Genomic DNA, 18,512 nt, shown 5'->3' with positions numbered 1-18,512 from the left:
GGGTAATGATAATTTAAACTTAGAAAATGTATTACTTCATTGTCTTCATAGAATAAAAGAGAAGAGCTATACAATCGCCTTGACAAAGTCTGAAAATTCTCAAAATTTATTCCTTAAAAAAAAATTATTTATTTGTTTATTTATTTATTTTACTTTTGGCTGTGTTGGGTCTTAGTTGCATTGTGCAGGCTTCTTTCTAGTTGTGGTGCTTGGGCTCCAGAGTGTGTGGGCTCCATAGTTATGGTGTGTGGGCTCTCTAATTGTGGCCCATGTGCTCAGTAGTTGCAGCCCTTGGGCTTAGTTGCCCCACAGCATGTGGGATCTTAGTTCTCTGGCCAGGGATCAAACCCACGTTCCCTGCATTGGAAGGCAGATTCTTAACCACTGGACCACCAGGCAAGTCCCTCAAAGTTCTTTTTTTTTTTTTAATTAATTTATTTATTTATTGGCTGTGTTGGGTCTTCGTTGCTGCACACAGGCTTTCTCTAGTTTCAGCGAGCGGGGTACTCTTCGTTGTGGTGTTCAGGCCTTTCATTGCAGTGGCTTCTCTTGTTGTGGAGCACGGGTTCTAGGTACTCGAGCTTCAGTAGTTGTGGCACATGGGCTCAATAGTTGTGGCTCAAGGGCTCTAGAGCGCAGGCTCAATAGTTGTGGCACACGGGCTTAGTTGCTCCACAGCATGTGGGATCTTCCTGGAGCAGGGATCGAACCTGTGTCCCCTGCGTTGGCAGGCAGATTCTTAACCACTGGGCCACCTAGGAAGTCCCTCAGAATTTAATCTTGATGAACCCTCAGTAAGTTAGCTGTAGAGAAAAATTTCATAAACTTGATTAAAGGCATTAATAAGAAACCTTTACAAACTTCATACTTAAAATGGTGAAACACTGGAGACATTTTCATTAAAGAGAAGCATGCCAATTATCTCAGCTAGTTTTCAGCATCATGTTAGAAACACTAATCAGTGTGATAACATGAGAAAAATAAATGGCAGGTATCAGAATTGAAAGTGAGACAGTATAATCATAATTTGAATATAATATGATAGTCTACCTGGGAAATGCAAGAGACTTAATTGATAACCTACTGGATAGAGTTTGAATAGATTCAAAAAGTCAGCACAGTGTAACAAGAGACACAGTGAGAATGATTGCTTCTACTTCTTTATCTACCCTATACTCACTCTACTCCCTAAGGCAACCAGTTTTATTAATTTCTGTCCATCCTACCAGTGTTTCTTTAATATTTAAGCAAAAACAAATATACTATATATTCTTATTTTCCTCCTTTGTAACACAAAAGGTATAAGATATGCATGATGTTATAACTTGCCTTTTTAAAATTGGGAAATCTTTCTTTGTCAATTCATAGTTTGTTCTCGTTTTTTTTTTTTTTACAGCTGCATAATATTCTATTTTGTGGATGTGCCAAGCAGCATCCAACAACCATGAAGCTGTTGGTTGATATCTGCCCATTAAACATTTTTCAGAATGTTTAATTTAAAAGTATTTATTTTTGCTTACACAGGTATTATGTGACTAAATCAGTGTAAAAATTAAAACCACAAGCAAATGTCTCTTGGCTATTCCCAATCCCTTTCTCCTCCCCAGTGCTAAGTTTTGTTTCAGTTTGGTGTTCAATGTCTGTTCCTTTCGGGCTAGTACTTCTGTTAGAAATGTGACTCCTAGCTGCAATGTTAGTTTGGAAACCGGAGTCTCATCAGTGGCTGTTAGTTACATGTTGAAGCTGGAAATTCTCTCTCCCCTTTTTTTTCCATTCACATCTCCTCTTTTGTCAACCTTGCCGCATCTTCTCCAGCTTCCCTTATAGTTGTTCCAATATCTAGGTTGAACCAGATAAAGTTACTATTTTTGTCAGTAAGAAGCAGTTGATTATCAGCTGTTTCATGTGGTTCCACCTAATAGTTTTTTGTTTTGTTTTTAATTTTATTGGAGTGTAGTTGATTTACAATGTTGTGTTGGTGTCAGGTGTACAGCAAAGTGATTCACTATATGCATATACATATGTTCATTTTTTTTTAGATTCTTTTCTCATATAGGTTATCACAGAATATTGAGTAGAATTCCCAGTGCTATACAGTAGGTCCTCGTTGGTTCTGGCAGTTTTTTTTTTAATTAAAAATGTTTTTATACATGTTTTAAAGCTTACTTTCCATTTATAGTTATTACAGAATATTGACTATATTCCCCATGTTGTCCAGTACATCCTTGAGCCCGTCTTACACCCACTGATTTGTGCCTCCCACTCTCCCATCCCTCTATTTCCTCTCGCCCTGCCCCGTAACCACTAGTTTGTCCTCTGTATCTGCGAGTCTGCTTCTTTTTTGTTATATTCACTACTTTTTTGTATTTTTTAGATTCCATATATAAGTGATATCATACAGTATTTGTCTTTCTCTGTCTGAGTTATTTCATTTAGCATAATGCCCTCCAAGTCCATCCATGTTGCTGCAGGTGGCAAAATTTCATTCTTTTTTTTTATGACTAAATAGTATTCCATTGTGTGTGTGTGTATATATATACCATATATTTTTTATCCATTCATCTGTTTTTTAAAAAATTAATATTTATTTTTTCTTTTTTTGGCTGCTCTGTGTGGCTTGTGGGATCTTAGTTCCCTGACCAGGGATTGAACCTGGGGCCATGGCAGTGAAAGCACTGAGTCCTAACCACTGGACCGCCAGAGAACACCCTGCATTCATCTGTTGATGGACACTTAGGTTGCTTCCATATCTTGGCAATTGTAAATAATGCTGCTGTGAACTTTGGGGTGCATGTATCTTTTCAAATTAGTGCTTTTGTTTTTTTTTGGCTATATACCCAGGAGTGGAATTGCTGGGTCGTGTGGTAGTTCCAGTTTTAGTATTTTGAGAAACCTCCATACTATTTTCCACAGTGGCTGCACCAGTTTACATTCCCACCAACAGTGTATGTACAAGGGTTCTCTTTTCTCTTGTACAAGGGTTCTCTTTTCTCTACGTCCTCGCCAACAATTTGTTATTTGTGGTGTTTCTTGATGATAGCCATTCTGACAGGTGTGAGGTGATAGCTCATTGTGATTGATGATGAGTGATGGTGAGCATCTTTTCATGTGTCCCTTGGCCATCTGCATTTCCTCTTTGGGAAAATGTCTATCCATATAGTAATTGTAAAACTTAGTTGGTGTCTGGTTCTTCTCAAGAGCAGGGGTCAGAACTACATACGTTTTATAATTTCTTCCAAGACCTGGAATTGACTGGCCAGATCACTTGATAACGTTCTGTGGACTGATGAATCTGAGCTGTCTCTGGGGCAACTGTGCATTTGTGATCCACCAGATCTTACTGGGTTGATCTCTAAGATCAGCTGCCTCTCTTTTCTCTGAAATGCAGTTGGGTTTCCCCATCCACCATGAGTGACTTGCATCCTTGTCACACTTTAGAGAAGTAGGGAGAACCACCTTCTCCATAGGAGAACTTACTGACCCCTTGGTTATTCTTGATCCTCCTGGAGAGATTTGTGTAGTCTGCAGGCAGTGGGATGCCTGTGCCATGTGAAGTTTTTTGAACAGGGGTAGCTTTCGGCTAGCCAGGGGCCCAGAAGTCCTTCATACTCGGAGTGTGTGCGGCGGGGTTGCTAGCCTAGGATTTTGCAATTAATTCTATGGATCCAGACTTACCAGACTTTTAGAAGGCACCGACCAAGTGCAAATTCAAAAGAATTTGGGGTTGTCCTGAGGTGCCAACTTCTTATTTTGCCAAATAAGAATATTTAAAATAAATAACTAATTATATTTTTTATATTTAATACATGCTCATGGTACAACATTCAAAACAAACAAAAGGATATACATTGAATAAAATAAGTCTCATACTTCCTCTCCAGTTCCTTAACTATCCAGTTCCCCTCCCAAGAGGCAAACCGGGTTGCTTGATCATCCTTCCAGAGATAGCCCACGCATTTAAAACCAGGTACGGATGTATTGGCTCTCTCCCCTTCCCCAAATGAATGGTAGTGCATTCAGTACCGTTTTGCATCTTGAGTTGTTTTTTTTCTCCCATTTTTCTTAGAGATCTTTAAAAATCATTACATAGAGAGCTGCCTTATTCTTTTTAATGGCTGCATAAGAATTAAAAACAATTACCATTGTTTTAATTTGAAAAGTATATTTAAGCACCAAAAAGTTAGAAAGAGTGTTATCTTAGTATAAAGGAAAATTCTATAAATTAAATAAATTTAGTTATATGAAAAATTAATTTTGCATGTTGGTCCAAAGACCTGTTTGAAAACCATTGCCAGAGTTAGTAAACAACTAAAAAAAGGGCTTGAATAGGAGTGAGTTAGGGAGGCTTACTAGTCTCTGGTAGGCTGGCTGAATGAGAGGGCAAGAGGAATACAGTTGAAACATCCATATCCTTTTCCTCATTTTATAGGGAGGAATAGACCTAGGGAAGCCTCTTTTCTGTCCTGCTATTGTACTACTCAGTTCACCAGATCGTACAATTAGCTAGTCTGTTGTCAAGAGAGCTTGTATTTACGGCAGCTGGGTGTCAGTTGGATTGGAGTAGGGAGACTAGTTTCAGGGCTGTTTGTTCTTTTTGTTAAGATTTTTTTAGCAATTAATGTATGCATAATACCATAAGGAATTTTGAAAAGCAGACCCTGTCAGTCTTGTGTGAGAAGTACCCACAAGAAGCGATTGGGGCCTGAACATGGAGAGTGACTGAAATTGGAATGGGTAGCTGGAGTCTGAGAGCCTTGGGGCTGAAGAATTGACAAGACACATGACCTGCGGGAAGAACAGGGAGAATGGAATTCATTTGCTGAACGTTTATGGAATGTCCAGTGTCTGCAACCTACTGTGTGTGTTTGGTTAACTCCAAGCAAACTGCCTTAGTGACTTCTAGTGTAGGGTTGAAGAGGACACAATGTACAAACCACAGAAGGAAGCAGGCCTATTCATTTAGGTAGCACATATTTTATTAGGACAGTAGGGTACTAAGTATTAGATGTAAGAAGGGAGGGAAATGGTGCATGTCAAAGTTGTAGGGAGGAAATACGAATAGGTAGAATCTAAACTTTCTCAATCTAGAAGAGCATTCTGGTTATTACAAGTGTATTTAAGAGAACATTTGCCTATTTCTTTTTCTTTATTTTTAACCATTTATTTTTGGAATGAGTAATACATTTATATGGTTGAAAAATGAAGATGTTTTGAAAGGTATACTGCAAAAGTTCTCCCTCCCGCTTTTGCCCCTCCCTGCCCCCATACCCAGTTTCCCTCTTGTATCAGTCAGGTTTAAATGCTGGAAACAGAAGCCATTCTGGGTACTTGAACTGCAAAAAGGATTTAACACAAGGAATTGGGTACTTACAAAATTGTTGGAAGAGTTGGAGGAGTGGAACACTAGGGGGCTGCCCTCAGAGTGTAAATTTGAAGGACCCACCACTGACTCTGTGATCGGGAGGTCAGGAAATCACTGCTGCTACTGCCACCCCCACCATTACTGCCTTACACTTAAGAAGGCAGTGTCTAGACATTAGACCCTTTTGCTACTATAGACCAGCATGTCAGTATCAACTGGGAGCTTGTTTAAAGGTCTTAGTCCTTAGCTCTACCTACTGAATCAGAATCTGTATTTTAACAAGATCCTCTGATTTGCATTGCATGAAAGTTTGAGAGGTCCTGCACTAGAGCACTGGGTCTGGCCACTACGGTTGCTTCCAAACCCATAGGTCTCCATGACTTTGATTGCCAATTGTAAGGGAGTCAAGCAAACATAGCTGTTCGTTTTCCCAGCTCAGTCTAGAAGAAGAGTGAGTTGGAGATTGAAAGAGCCCATCTACTGAACTGACTATACTTGAGCTGACCGTACTTCCACAAGTAACTGGTGTTATTTTATTGTGTTCTTCTAGATGTTTTATGCATATTTAAGCATGTGTGAATATGTATATTTTTCGTCTTGTTAAAAAAATAAGCAGTAGCTTACTTGCCATACAGTGTTCTGCACCTCACTCTTTTCATTTAATAGTTCATCTTGGGAGAGCTTTCTATATCTTGACATAGAGCCATCTTCTTTTTAACAACTTCGTAGTATTCCAGTATATAGATTACAAAATTCTTAAAATTGAGACTAACACAATCTGGCTGCATGGTCATTCTAATTTTTTAACACGTAAAATATAATCTATTTCTTAAACGTTTGCTTCCTGCCTCTCTGTGCTCAGGTCTTGTATATATATCATCTTGTTTAACAGTATGTTGGGTATCCTTCCTCCACTTCACAGGAAGGAACTCAGGCTCTGAAAGGTTAATTTAATCACAGACTAAGGAATATCCTGGATGGGATTTGAACCCCAAGTCTGTTAGCTTTCATAATTTTCGATTTGACACAATGACACAGAACCTCTAAGTGATAGGCTTTATTTAGTACTTTGAGACCTACTCCTTTGGGAAGGGGTTTGGAAAGGTATCATTTTGATTATTTTGGGTGGTTATTAAAGACATTTCATTTTCTTTTCTTTTTTTTTTCCCTAACTCAGGTATCCAGCTCACATAGAAGATATTGATTACGAAGAAGGAAAAGTACTCATCCATTTCAAGCGTTGGAACCATCGTTATGATGAATGGTTCTGCTGGGACAGTCCTTATTTACGCCCTTTAGAGAAAATACAGCTGAGGAAAGAGGGCTTACATGATGAGGAAGGATCGTCTGTGAGTAACAAATCTGGGCAGTTCAGTAATGAGAGGATCAGCCATTGGGTACTTTATGTTCCAGTCTTTGATGTTTAGTGTGAAAGTCCGTAGCAGCTGGGGACCATCCTTATTTAGGCTTGTAGTGCAACTCCGAGATCTTCACAGCCCCTGGGGGTTGTTGAAGATTCTCAGCTGTCATCTGTACGTATGACGTGATTGACGTGACAGCTCATAAACTAACTTGGTTGAGACTGCGTTGATGACGAGTGGGGACTTTCTCTCTCTCTTTTATACCACTGTGTGCCTTTAGATCATTTAGTAAGCTCGTCTGCTGTCTGATCATTTGTTAAGCAATCATTCCATGTGGAGCATTGTGCTAGCCTCATATTGAGGTCTTTTATAAGCCCTTGAAAAACTTGGAATTGACTGGACTCAATTCCTGTTTTCTAAATTTCATCACTATGCCTGGAGCTTTTATTACTTCAGAATGAAGGACAAAGTATTTGTTTTCAGTTTTTTAAACAGGCATTGAGACATCTGTAGAAATTCTGTTGTCTTTGGATCTGACTCAGCCCTGGGTTCTATTTTCCACTTTAATCCTGACCAGGGAACCTGAACTCTCACTAGCCTCTCCCTGCCCCCAATTTAGGATTGTTGACTGTTGTCCAACTTGGTTGCTCAATATTCATTCTTCAAAATGTAGCAATGCAAACTGTGTGCTGGGAAAACAGTATGAAATATTAATGGTGAATGAGTGCCTCCTTTGTCAAAAGACCCTTTAAAAGTGTGGATGGCATTAGGTGGCATGAATGCTGCGTCCCTCAAGATGAAGTAGCCTCTCTCCAGCTTGTGGTCCTGGGTTCTTAGACTCATTTTCAGGGATAGGATAGGATTATCATCTGTGCTGTGCTGTACTGCGCCTGTCCAGAACTCCTAAAATGGGAAAATTCTGTGTCCAGCCCTTTTGTTTTGGCTCCCAATGTTGAACGGCAGAAACATCTTCCTCCATCCCAGTAGCCATCTCCCCTTCCTTTCCTTGTCAATTTCAGCTTCTTTTATGAATTCACTTACCATGTGTGTCTTATGAGATTGGATTGGTAACAGGATCTTTTTTTGTTTTTTTAATATTTTTTAGGAATTTCAAATAAACGAGCAGGTCCTTGCTTGCTGGTCTGATTGTCGTTTTTACCCAGCCAAAGTCACTGCTGTTAACAAGGATGGTAAGGCATTTGAGTTGTAATTGTTTTTACTCTTGACCCAAGGGTGAGTTTGTAATATTGGAGTTTGATAGTGTATTTTCAGTATGTATTTATTGCCTAGGAATCCTCTCTTTAAGTTAATTACTATGTCAGGAGTTAGGAAGAAATTATAAATGAAGAGGAAGCTAGGTTAAAAAGGCGGAGTTTGGTTCTTTGCCTTCTAAATTTTAGTCATTGTTTTCTAAAACAGTCATGGTTCATCCGTCATCTGCTGAGAAGTGTGCAGGTTCTAGCTGTCTAGGAGTTCCTAATATAACAGATGAAATAACTCCCTAGTATTTCTTTTAGTTACATGTGAACAGCCTAGAGGTGAAGCAAACAACAAACTTTTCTTAAAAATGTGGCTTGTGGATGCATGGTGATTGAGAGTGGTCTGTAATGTCAGAGTTACTAGTTGAAATTGGGGTATTGGGATTTAGAGCACTGAGCTGGAATGCCTTTGCCGGAGTTTAGAACATGTGAGGAGTCAGGACGGGGAACATGACCCAAAGGGGCTCATTTTGCTGATACAAAGGCAGGAGGCGAGGAGGGTTATAAAGGTAGTATGAGTGGTCAGCATCCTGACACACAGCGAACAGACTGGGGGTGCAAGTGATACTGTTTTCCTTTTTTTTTTTTTTTAGCATTTTCTACCAAGATGTTTGTGATATGTCCATGATCTCTGCAGTGAATGTTTAGGGCAAACAGACCTCTTAGTACCACTGTTAGGGGTTATTTTAAGGTCAGTTTGACTTTTCATTTAGTGAAGTTATTCACGTGTTTATTCAGCACTCTGCTAAATGCTGGAACTCGGGGTGACCAAGAACTTTTGTCTGAAAATGGGTTGAAATGGTAAAAAATGAACATACATTTGCATGTAGCAGAAATTTTAGTTCCTCTGTTGCTACAGTCACCCCACCCCGAGTCCCAGCAGCTATTAGATCAGTGTGGGTTGACAGATGTACGTTATCCTTAAACCACAGTCCTTTAACACAGACCTCCAAAGCAAGGTTGTATCTTCTAAGTTGTCTACACAGTTACTGATCCTCCTGTTCATGGCTGATTAAGTCTTTTTGGATAGTCCCTTGTTTCCCTAAGTTACTTTTATAAGCCAATATTCAAAATGAAATCCCGTTACTACTTTTCGTATGTATCACTTTAACCAAAAAATTTATTTTAAAGGGCAGCTTACCTGTTATTAAACTGCTTCATATCCTTTTAGTACAAGACCTAGTTTATTACATCAAACACTCATTAAATACAATATATAGGTCCATTTTTATTTAAATGGTGACTGTATGATCTCACTTATATGGGGAAAATAAAGTCAAACTTATAGAAGAAAAAGCTACAAGGATATATTGTACAGCACAGGTAGTATAGCCAATATTTCATAATAACAAAATGGAGTATAATCTATAAAAATTTTGAATCACTAAAATCGTACACCTGAAATCAATATAATATTGTAAAGCAACTATATACCTCAGTAAAAAAAGTCACAGCGAAAAAAAGACAGTTTATTTTTTAGTCTTATTTTCCAAATTAGTAATTTTTTCTGCTCTTACTGGATTTAAATTATATGATATGAATGAAATAAAGGTGTTTCTTAGTGTACATAGATGTGTTGCTGAAAATCTGTTAGGTTGATTTATGCTGGTTACGTTGTGTATTATATCCCCTGAATAATATTCATCGGAGGTATGCTCCCCCGGGGAAATGGCTGCCCCTTAGATTAAATGAAAGTTGTGGGTAGTAACATGGGTAACTCTGTAAAGTAGGTAGCAGAAAGGAAGCAGCATTCCTCTTTTGTTCCAGTGATGTCTCAGAGGCACATGAAGGACAGAAATGAGAAGAGAATGAGATAAAGGAGTGGGAAAGGTAGGGCAGATTGAGGAAGGGGGCTTTGGGGAGCCCTGGGAGCTGTCTCATAGAGGGTGGGGCTGGGGTCTAGGTGGAAACAGTAAAGGCTTAGGAAACTACTGTTTGCATCTAATATCTGTAGAGCCCAGGCCTGGACATCATGGATTAAAAATAAAGAACTAGTTCAAGGCAGAATGAAGTCGGTGTTGAGACAAAGCCACCAGACAGAGGTATGGCAGGTGCAGAATGGTGCAGGCAAATCATAGGGGAGGGTGAGGGGGGATCCCTGTCTGCAGTCACTGAGTTTTTTTGTGTCGATTGGGTCTGAAATCTTTTCAAGTAATCATTTAAGGGCTAAAAGTCATTGGCTGAATTATTGGCCTTATCAATTAAGGTTTTTAAATGGCTTTTAAACTTGGGCAACCAGAGCTTTGCAAGTTGTTTTTAAAAACCTTTCAGTTTATTTCCTCCATGAGCTAATATTATAAGAGGGAAAGTCTTGAGGTAATGGTTGTTCCTACAGTGGTCATTTGCTACCCTGATATGTTAGTTCTATAAGTTTCAAATTCTGTTCAATGAATTTTAGTTAATTGGAGGACATTGAAAATGAGTGGATATTTTTGGGAGAACCTGTTTTTCCCAGAGTTCTTGGGTCTGAAGTCCCGTATTATGCTGCCATCCTTTCTGGTTTCTGAGATTAATTCGAAGAGTGAGGAGAGGAGAGACACGGGGGAGGGGAAATCCTGAACGTTAATGGAACCAGCTGTGTGGCGTTATTGCTCCATCATGGACTGTGAAGGAAAGCTCGCCTTTGTGGGGGCTCAGATCTGTGCCTGATTTTGAGATGCAATAATGACTCTTAGGTGCTGCCTTTGGGTTAGATTTAATCCAGGAGAGCTGGCAGACAGTTTCTAGATCATGATTTATTCTAGTAATTCAGTTGCAGGATTGGGAGGGACAATGCTAGACTCCAAGTTCACTCCTTCCCTGGTGTTTTCTGCCCCGGGCCACCACAGCTTAATGGTACTGTGAGAAGAACCTCTACAGGCAAGGTGCTCCCTTTATTTCGTGTAACTGTTATTCTGTCTTTTTGGTGCTGCTAGGAGGAGGCTGGGGATATAGTGAAGTCACTTGGTGTAGATTCATCTTGGGAAGGCTTGGTCTGATTTTTCTTCCACTCTTAACTTCCTTGGTGGTTTTTCTGAGGCTGAGCACTGACTGAGCAGGCTGGTGGGTGGGGGCTCTAGCCAGAGTGGAGAGCACTGGCTGCTGGCATTGGGAATCTGGCATAAGTGAATCATAACTTGATAGTAGCTTTTAAAGTTTCTTAAGGGAGTTCTTTAGCACTTGGCAGCTGAGGAGAGCAATGCCATGTTATTTAGCCCTTTCTACCTGGAATGATTCTTTGGCAGTGGCAATTAAGCATCCTTTTGCATGAAGGCAGCCACACCTGGTAGTCTTGTTAGATCCTCAGTTTGTGTTGGAGCAAAAGAAGGAATTCTACTTCCAGGGAATCTTTGTTTAGAAGCCATCTCTGGTGAGTTAACCTTAGTTCCACTCCCCTTTTTTATGCCGGGGAGGTCAGAGCCACTTGTCTGTCAGGGGGTTTGTGTCTCTTGCTCTGCAAGGCATTCTCTATGGGGGAAACTGAAAGTAGGTTCATACTTACAGCAAAATGAGGAATCATTCCTTCCTGTTGATCTGTGGTTAACTTGAGTGTGCAGGCGAATCAGGTCCCTCTTCCTTAAAATTATGCCTGCTGTTGGGTTACGTCCCCCCCTTGTCCCCTCTTCATCCCCCAGTTCAGTCTCTTTGTTCATTGCCTGAAGTCTGCATTTATACCAGGAGATTCTATGGAAATGGTCTTATTTCTAGAGTCTCTGGTTGAAGAAGTTACTGTTCTTTGTTTTCTTCATGCTGTAACTGATCCTACATTTGAAATGTGGGAATACTGGGACTATGAACAGCTTTGAATAGAGATAAAAGGGCAGTTTAGGCCCATACATGCAGGTGTTAGCTTGGCTCTTATCTTCTGTGTGGGGGGAAGGGGGTTCTCTTTCACAGTGGCTTGGTAGATGGTGGTAATTAGAACCACATATTGATCCCTTGCTCTGTGACAGTCCCTTTGCTAAGCAGTTTCCATATCTGATCTCATTTAGTCTTCACACAGATGTGGAAAGGTTGTTGCCATCAACCTCATCCTTGTTTTACAGATGAGGAACTGAGCTTACAGAGTGTATACATAAATGGAAGCGCTGAGGTCTAAATGGAGGTCTGTGGGGCTTCAAGATTCCTGAAACTGCAGTTCCTACAGTACCAGGCTGCTTCTCTGGAGCAGGGTTTTCCTTAAGCAGCAGGAGTTATCAGTTAGGGCCAGATGCTCGCTGTGTGTGTGTGTCTGTGTGTGTGTGTGTGTGTGTGTCTCTGCGTGTGTGTGTGTCTGTGTGTGTGTGTGTCTGTGTCTGATACGGTAGGGTGAGTGTAGATGGTCTGTGCTTCCTGGGGCCCAGTGGTGTCTTGAGAGCCCTAATTGGAGACAGGCTCTGTCCCAGTCCTTGCTTGGTGATTATAGGCAGTTCACTCTCCTTGCTGTAGACTCATCTGAGCAGTTAGAAGTGGGAGAAGGAATTGGAATAGAGGAACATTTTTGGAAATTGTTGGCTACAGAGTCTAAGCCCATTATGTAAAATTGCTAAGAGGAAAAGACTTAGGAAGAGGTTTGCCTGCAAACATGCACTTATCCCATCCCTCTGCCCACTCCCTGAGGCACATCTGTGGGAACCTCAGGACTTTGAGAAACCACGTTTGAAAGCTCCTGTCCATGATACTATGGAATTCTCTGACTCGTGGAGAATGAGCGGGATAGAAAAAGGGTCCTAGAGTCACAGTTATGGTAGATTTCAAAGCAACAGAAATCTGTCCTTTCCAGAGTCACCTGTGTATCCCTGTTTCCTTGGTCCTAGAGAAGATGCGCTTGCTACATGTCTCTAGTTTTGTTCTTATATCCCTTCTGCTATTACTGACTTCTATAAGGTTGTCTGATATACTGAGTTCTTAACCCCCAGAGGGCAAGGCCAGGAAGCTTTGTTTCATCTGGTAAAGACAGGAGTTTCTTAAGGGAGCGTGAGGCAGGTGGCCTTAGTGTCAAGAATGTTCTTATTTTGAATTCTGTCATTTACATGTTTTTTGTTAGATGTTGTTTGTGGCCATGGGAGAGCTCTGTTGCCAGCCACCTGTGAGAGGATGAAACCATTAAAGTTGATTGGGGGCCTCTCTCCAGAAGTGGGTCTAGACCGCTGTTGGCTGTGGTATGTGTTGTTTCGTACCCTTAGATTTATTGAAGCCCAGGTTAGGCTGTGTGCATAATCAAGGGAGAACGTTTCAAGGTGATCCCTTGTGGTTGTTTGGAAGTAAAAAGGGTCTGGGCCAGGATTGTTATCTCAGAACAGTAATCCCTGAGCACCTTTGGCCATAATTTGGGTCATTTCAGAGTGGCCAGTGGTGCTCTGGGTCTGTGGTTTGGAATTGAGGCTGAGGCACTTGGGGAATAGGCAGTATGGGGCGGTGGGAGAAGAATTAGACGTCAGCCGACAGGCTTGGGTTCTGCTTCTAGCTCTGTTGCAGATTCCATGGAACTGGGGGTCCATCCCTTCATCTAAGGCCTCTATTCTGAGCCTGCTCTCAGGAGTAAGCTTCAGAATTAATTTCAAATAGCTGAAAATGTTGGATTTTGGGGTAGCATTGTTTATATTGTCCTTCTGGATGTTTGAAATGTCTGTAAAAGTGGACAGTTTTCATTTTGATGTAACTGATGCTGAACTTTGTTGATAAGATAGTTGAAAGTATAGGCTTGGGTGGCTTGTAGGCATGCTTAATATTTCAGATTTCTTGAGAGCTGGTTTCTTCTCTTCCCCACTCTCATCCTTAGAGTGGCCAGAGCTTTGCCATGGTTGCTTGGAAAGGGTCTGTTTAGAGTTCCACAGCATTGCTTATCATTGCCCCTTTGCTTGCCAACACCCTCACAACAGAAACAGGAAGACAGGAACCCAGGCCCTTGTTGTAAGTATTCGTCAGTCATTGCTGACCTGTCATCTCATTGATTACTTTAACCAACCAACTATATATCCGTATAAATAGGCATATAAAACCAACTGTATATCCTTGTGTCTGTCTTGTTTGCCAGCCACTTTTCTGTGTTGGTAACACTTGTGACAAATAATCACTTTTATTTTGTAATTACCAGGAGTAAAACAATAGATAATTACGAATTGTTTACTACAGTGGTTCTTAGACGTCAGTGTGCACCGGAGTGACCTCAAGGCCTTATAAAAACACACATTTCGGGCTTCCTAGGTGGCGCAGTGGTTAAGAATCCGCCTGCCAATGCAGAGGTCACGGGTTCGATCCCTGCTCTAGGAAGATCCCACATGCCGCGGAGCAACTAAGCCCGTGTGCCCAAAAAAAAAAAAAAAAAAAAAAAAACACACATTTCTGTGTCATACTCCCAGGGTTTTTGATTCAGTACAGTGAGGGTGGGGCTGATAACTTGCATTTCCAGTAAGTTCACAGAGTTGTCGATGCTGCTGGTCTGGGGACTACACTTTGAGAAACACTGGTCCACATATGGTGAGCCAGGCGCTGTGTGAGAAACAAGTGTCAGGTGTGTCTCTGGCACCTTGGAGAGCCTGTCTTGGATTTGGGATCTGCCTTCTATATGAAGGCACCTAAGTGTGAGGCTCTGCAGGCTAGGTACCCAATGAGTCTGAGAAATTCAGAGAAGGGAGAAACCTCCAGTAGCAGGGAATTCAGGAAGTTTTTACCAAACTATTGTGGTCTTTTGAGTTGAGCACTTAAGGATCAGTGGGTGGCACATTCCAGGCAGGGAAACACTTTGATAAAGATGTGGAGGTGGAGATGTCACAAGACAGTTTAAGGTTTGGAAAGTAATTGGACTCATGTTGCTTGGACTTTGAACACTGAAGAGGGAGAGTTTCAATAGAGGTGGCTAGCCATGGACAGGGCCCTATTCACGACTAGCAGAGAGGGTGGCTGGGTGGGGAGAGAATGTATAAGAAGGAGGCAACCAGCCAGAAGATCTTAACTTCATCACTGCATTATTCGGCTCCCAACCCTTGGGATTTATTTTTTTCCTTCCATGTTGTGTAGTAAATTGGTCCTGAAAACTGACCATGTTTACCAGTGGTAAATCATTACAGGGTAATCTTGACAAGGTTAACTGGATTTTTTTTTTTTTTAATAAATCCCTGGGACCAGAAAAGGGAGAGACAGACACGGGTGGGTTCTAAAATGCAAAAGTTTGAGAGTGTTGGTTTGGGTGCAACTAATAAGAAGTTTTGTAGTTGGATGCCTTATTTGGGGAGATTAGATTATTTGGATTTCCAGTTTCAGTTTTTTAGCAGAGGGTGATTTTTGTTGGACTTAAAAAAAAAAAAGAATAAGACTAACAATGTAGCGGGCACCATTTTGTGCTCTGGTCTAGTCTCTATTTTGAAATATTGTAACATGCAGGTAATTCATATGGAGTTTGAGATTAATGTGATGTCTAAAAACATAGTATCTTTAGCAGATAGTCGTATTTCCTTTAAAGTTTAAAAGATATTACTACTTCTAAGCCCAGAAAATAAAGATTAAGTGATAAACATTAATAATTCACCAAGCAATAAATAAATCTGCATTTTCCTTGTATCCCTTTTATTTTAATTGAAGTGTAGTTGATGTACAGTATTATATGTTACAGGTGTAAATATCGTGATTCACAATTTTTAAAGGTTATACTCCATTTATAGTTCTTATAAAATATTGGCTATATTCCCTGTGTTGTAGTAAATCCTTGTAGCTTATTTTATACATAATAGTTTGTATTTCTTAATCTCCTACCCCTATTTTGCCCCTCCTTCATTTTCCTCTCCCCAGTGGTAACCACTAGTTTGTTCTCTATATCTTTTTGTATCTCTGTATATTTTTTGTTATATTCACTAATTTGTTGTATTTTTTTGATTCCACATGTAAGTGAGATCATATAGTATTTGTCTTTGTCTAATTTATTTCACTTAGCATAATACCCTCCAAGTGCATCCAAGTCCATATTGCTGCAAATGGCAAAATTTCATTCTTTTTTTTATGGCTGAGTAGTATTCCATTCTCTCTGTGTGTGTGTGTGTGTGTGTGTGTGTGTGTACCACCCCCCCCCCCATCCGTTCATCTGTTGATAGACACTTAGGTTGCTTCTGTATCTTGGCAATTGTAAATAATGCTGCTGTGAAGATTGGGGTGTATGTATCTTTTCGAATTAGTGTTTTTGTTCTTTTCATGTATATACCAAGGAGTGGAATTGCTGGGTCATATGGTAGTTCTATTTTCAGTATTTTGAGAAACCTCCATACTGTTTTTTCCACAGTGGCTGCACCAGTTTACATTCCCACCAAGAGAGTAACACAGTATATCTTTCCACCTTCAATTTCTTACATCAGTGTTTTATAGTTTTCTAAGTACAGGTCTTTTACCTCCTTAGGTAGGTTTATTCCTAGGTATTGTGTTCTTTTTGATGCAACAGTAAATGGGATTGTTTCCTTAATTTCTCTAATAGTTCCTTGTTGGTTTCCTTACATTCTTAATTGTTTTACTGCTCTTTGTTTTTGATCTGAAGTCAGTGCAAGTTTTTAAGATTTAGTGAAGCATCATAAAAATGAGGGGGAGTTTAGATGGATTTTGATCTGTGTAAATAAAAAGATCTGTAAAGATAAAGGCAAGTGTGCTATTATCTTGGACATAAGTAAGACTGAATATGATTCTTGAACAATTTCTTAATTCCCATAAGCTTATTATTGTGGTTGGAGCTCCCTTGTGTTTATGCTTTGAAAAATGTTGTTGCTTTCATGAAACTGCAAATTAAAAAATCATGATATCTTTTTGAATTTTAGGTACTTATACTGTGAAATTTTATGATGGAGTAGTTCAGACTGTCAAACATATTCATGTCAAAGCTTTTTCCAAAGATCAGGTGAGAAATGTGGTTTTATGCTTTGTGGTATGAATAATGCTAATGTTGTAGTTTTGTTTCTCAAATAAAGACATTACATTTATGATGAGAAAATCTTTCCTTCCTTTGACACGTCACCAGAAAGCAATACACAAGTTTTCAGAAGTTGTAAATATTCGTCTCTCTCTCTGCTTTTTCCTTTTCATACTGATTCTTCTTTTCAGAGTACCATTACGTGTTATCTGTCTTTTTTCCAAAGTGCCTGGTTGTTACTCTTTTTTCTCTCTCCCTGTGCCCTGCCCCCAGAGCTGTTTCCCCTCACAGGGAACTTGCTTGAGTGCTTGAAGAGATCTAGATATGTTTTCTCCTCATCTAACTTTGTCCTTCAGCTCAGGACCATGGCTTGGTGGTTACAGAGCCACCGTTTGGCGTAGATTTGGCAATCACTTGTGCTAGATGTGCCTGGGTTGAAACTTTTGTTTCCTTTTGTCCCTTTCACCATCCATGTACTTGTCTAAGCACAGGTCCTGAGTTTTGATACTGGAAATATGGTGCACACAGATAGATTCTGGCCATCTAGAAGTGTTGCCTACTTTCTTCATGATTTTTTTCCCCTTTAGTCTTTTTCATATTTATGTCTTAATGAAATAGCTGAGGGGGAAGATTCTGTTTGTTGCTAATTGTTATTTACTTCTTTGGGTGGTTGTTGATATGAAAGTATTTGGTACTCCTGGAACCTGTTCTGTCATTTCTTACGATGATCAAAGCTTCCACTTATCACAGATTTTAATAAATTCTTCTGAACATATATTTAGCAATTTCAAAGCATCATGATGCGTAATATTGTTAAAGATAACCTTAAAAGTGTTTTGCCTTTCTGGTTTTCCTCTTCAGAAAATTGGCAAAATTATAAAGCTGTAGCCCAGAAGATGTTTTCTCTTTGGTTATTTACTTCTCAGGCAGCTAAGGAGCCACGCAGCATTCTAAAACATTATTTTGGCCTTCAATTTGCCAATTTTTGTGTTAAGTTTGTGGAATGAGTTAATATAGATAGAGGACTGTATTAAGAACATGTCCAGAACTGTCAGATTGTATCTAGAATCTCCTCAAATGGAAACTAGGGCTCCTGGTAACAGACGTTCAATGGTGCCTTGGCTTGGAGATGGGCACCTCACCCTGTGTGGATTTGTGGGTCTTCAGTCCTCAGTTCCCAGCTGGCTCTGAGTGTCTCATGTCATCTCAGACCTGGCAAGTGGTCAAGCACAAGCCCATGGCTCCTGTTTGTTTTTCTTTTCCAAGAGGACATAGTGGTTTGGATAAATGACTTCTCAGCTAGGCCACTTACAAAGCAAAATTTCTTAGAAATATCTGTCAGATAGTTTTAAAGTTTTTTTCATATAGTATTAGCATAGATTGTTTTTTTTCGTAATAGGATTGTACTGCCCTAAATGTTTTGATAATCTGTATTTCAGGAATATTTATATTTTTTTGAAGTTATAAAAACTATGTTTGCTGTAGAAAATTTAGAACGTACAGAAAAACACAAAGTAAAAATTGTATAATTCTATCACCTAGATACAATTGCTCATAAATTTAATGTATAGCCTTCTATATTTTTTAAAAAAGATATTTATGTATATATATATTTCTTTTCCAAATTTGAGTCAAACGTTACTGTTCTATATCTTGCTTTTTTAACAAAATAACATTTTCCCCAA

At 39.8% G+C, this 18,512-nt stretch overlaps 1 protein-coding gene across 6 annotated transcripts in view; it reads left to right on the top strand.

The window, feature by feature from the left end:
• PHF20 (PHD finger protein 20) overlaps nt 1-18,512 on the top strand; it is a 120,002-nt gene that overhangs the window by 28,284 nt on the left and 73,206 nt on the right. For 5 of the 6 annotated variants that reach the window (XM_057703180.1, XM_057703181.1, XM_057703179.1 and 2 more), the window contains exons 3-5: nt 6,540-6,711; nt 7,829-7,913; nt 16,736-16,815. In XM_057703180.1, coding sequence (XP_057559163.1) covers nt 6,540-6,711; nt 7,829-7,913; nt 16,736-16,815 — 337 coding nt within the window. Of the gene's footprint in view, nt 1-3,886; nt 3,968-6,539; nt 6,712-7,828; nt 7,914-16,735; nt 16,816-18,512 lie in introns of those variants that run through there. The other variant, XM_057703182.1, reaches the window with a different exon arrangement.

This window comes from Hippopotamus amphibius, chromosome 12, assembly GCF_030028045.1.
Source record: "Hippopotamus amphibius kiboko isolate mHipAmp2 chromosome 12, mHipAmp2.hap2, whole genome shotgun sequence".
Classification (NCBI taxonomy): Eukaryota; Metazoa; Chordata; class Mammalia; order Artiodactyla; family Hippopotamidae; genus Hippopotamus; species Hippopotamus amphibius.
This window is presented reverse-complemented; position numbering and strand designations above follow the sequence as displayed.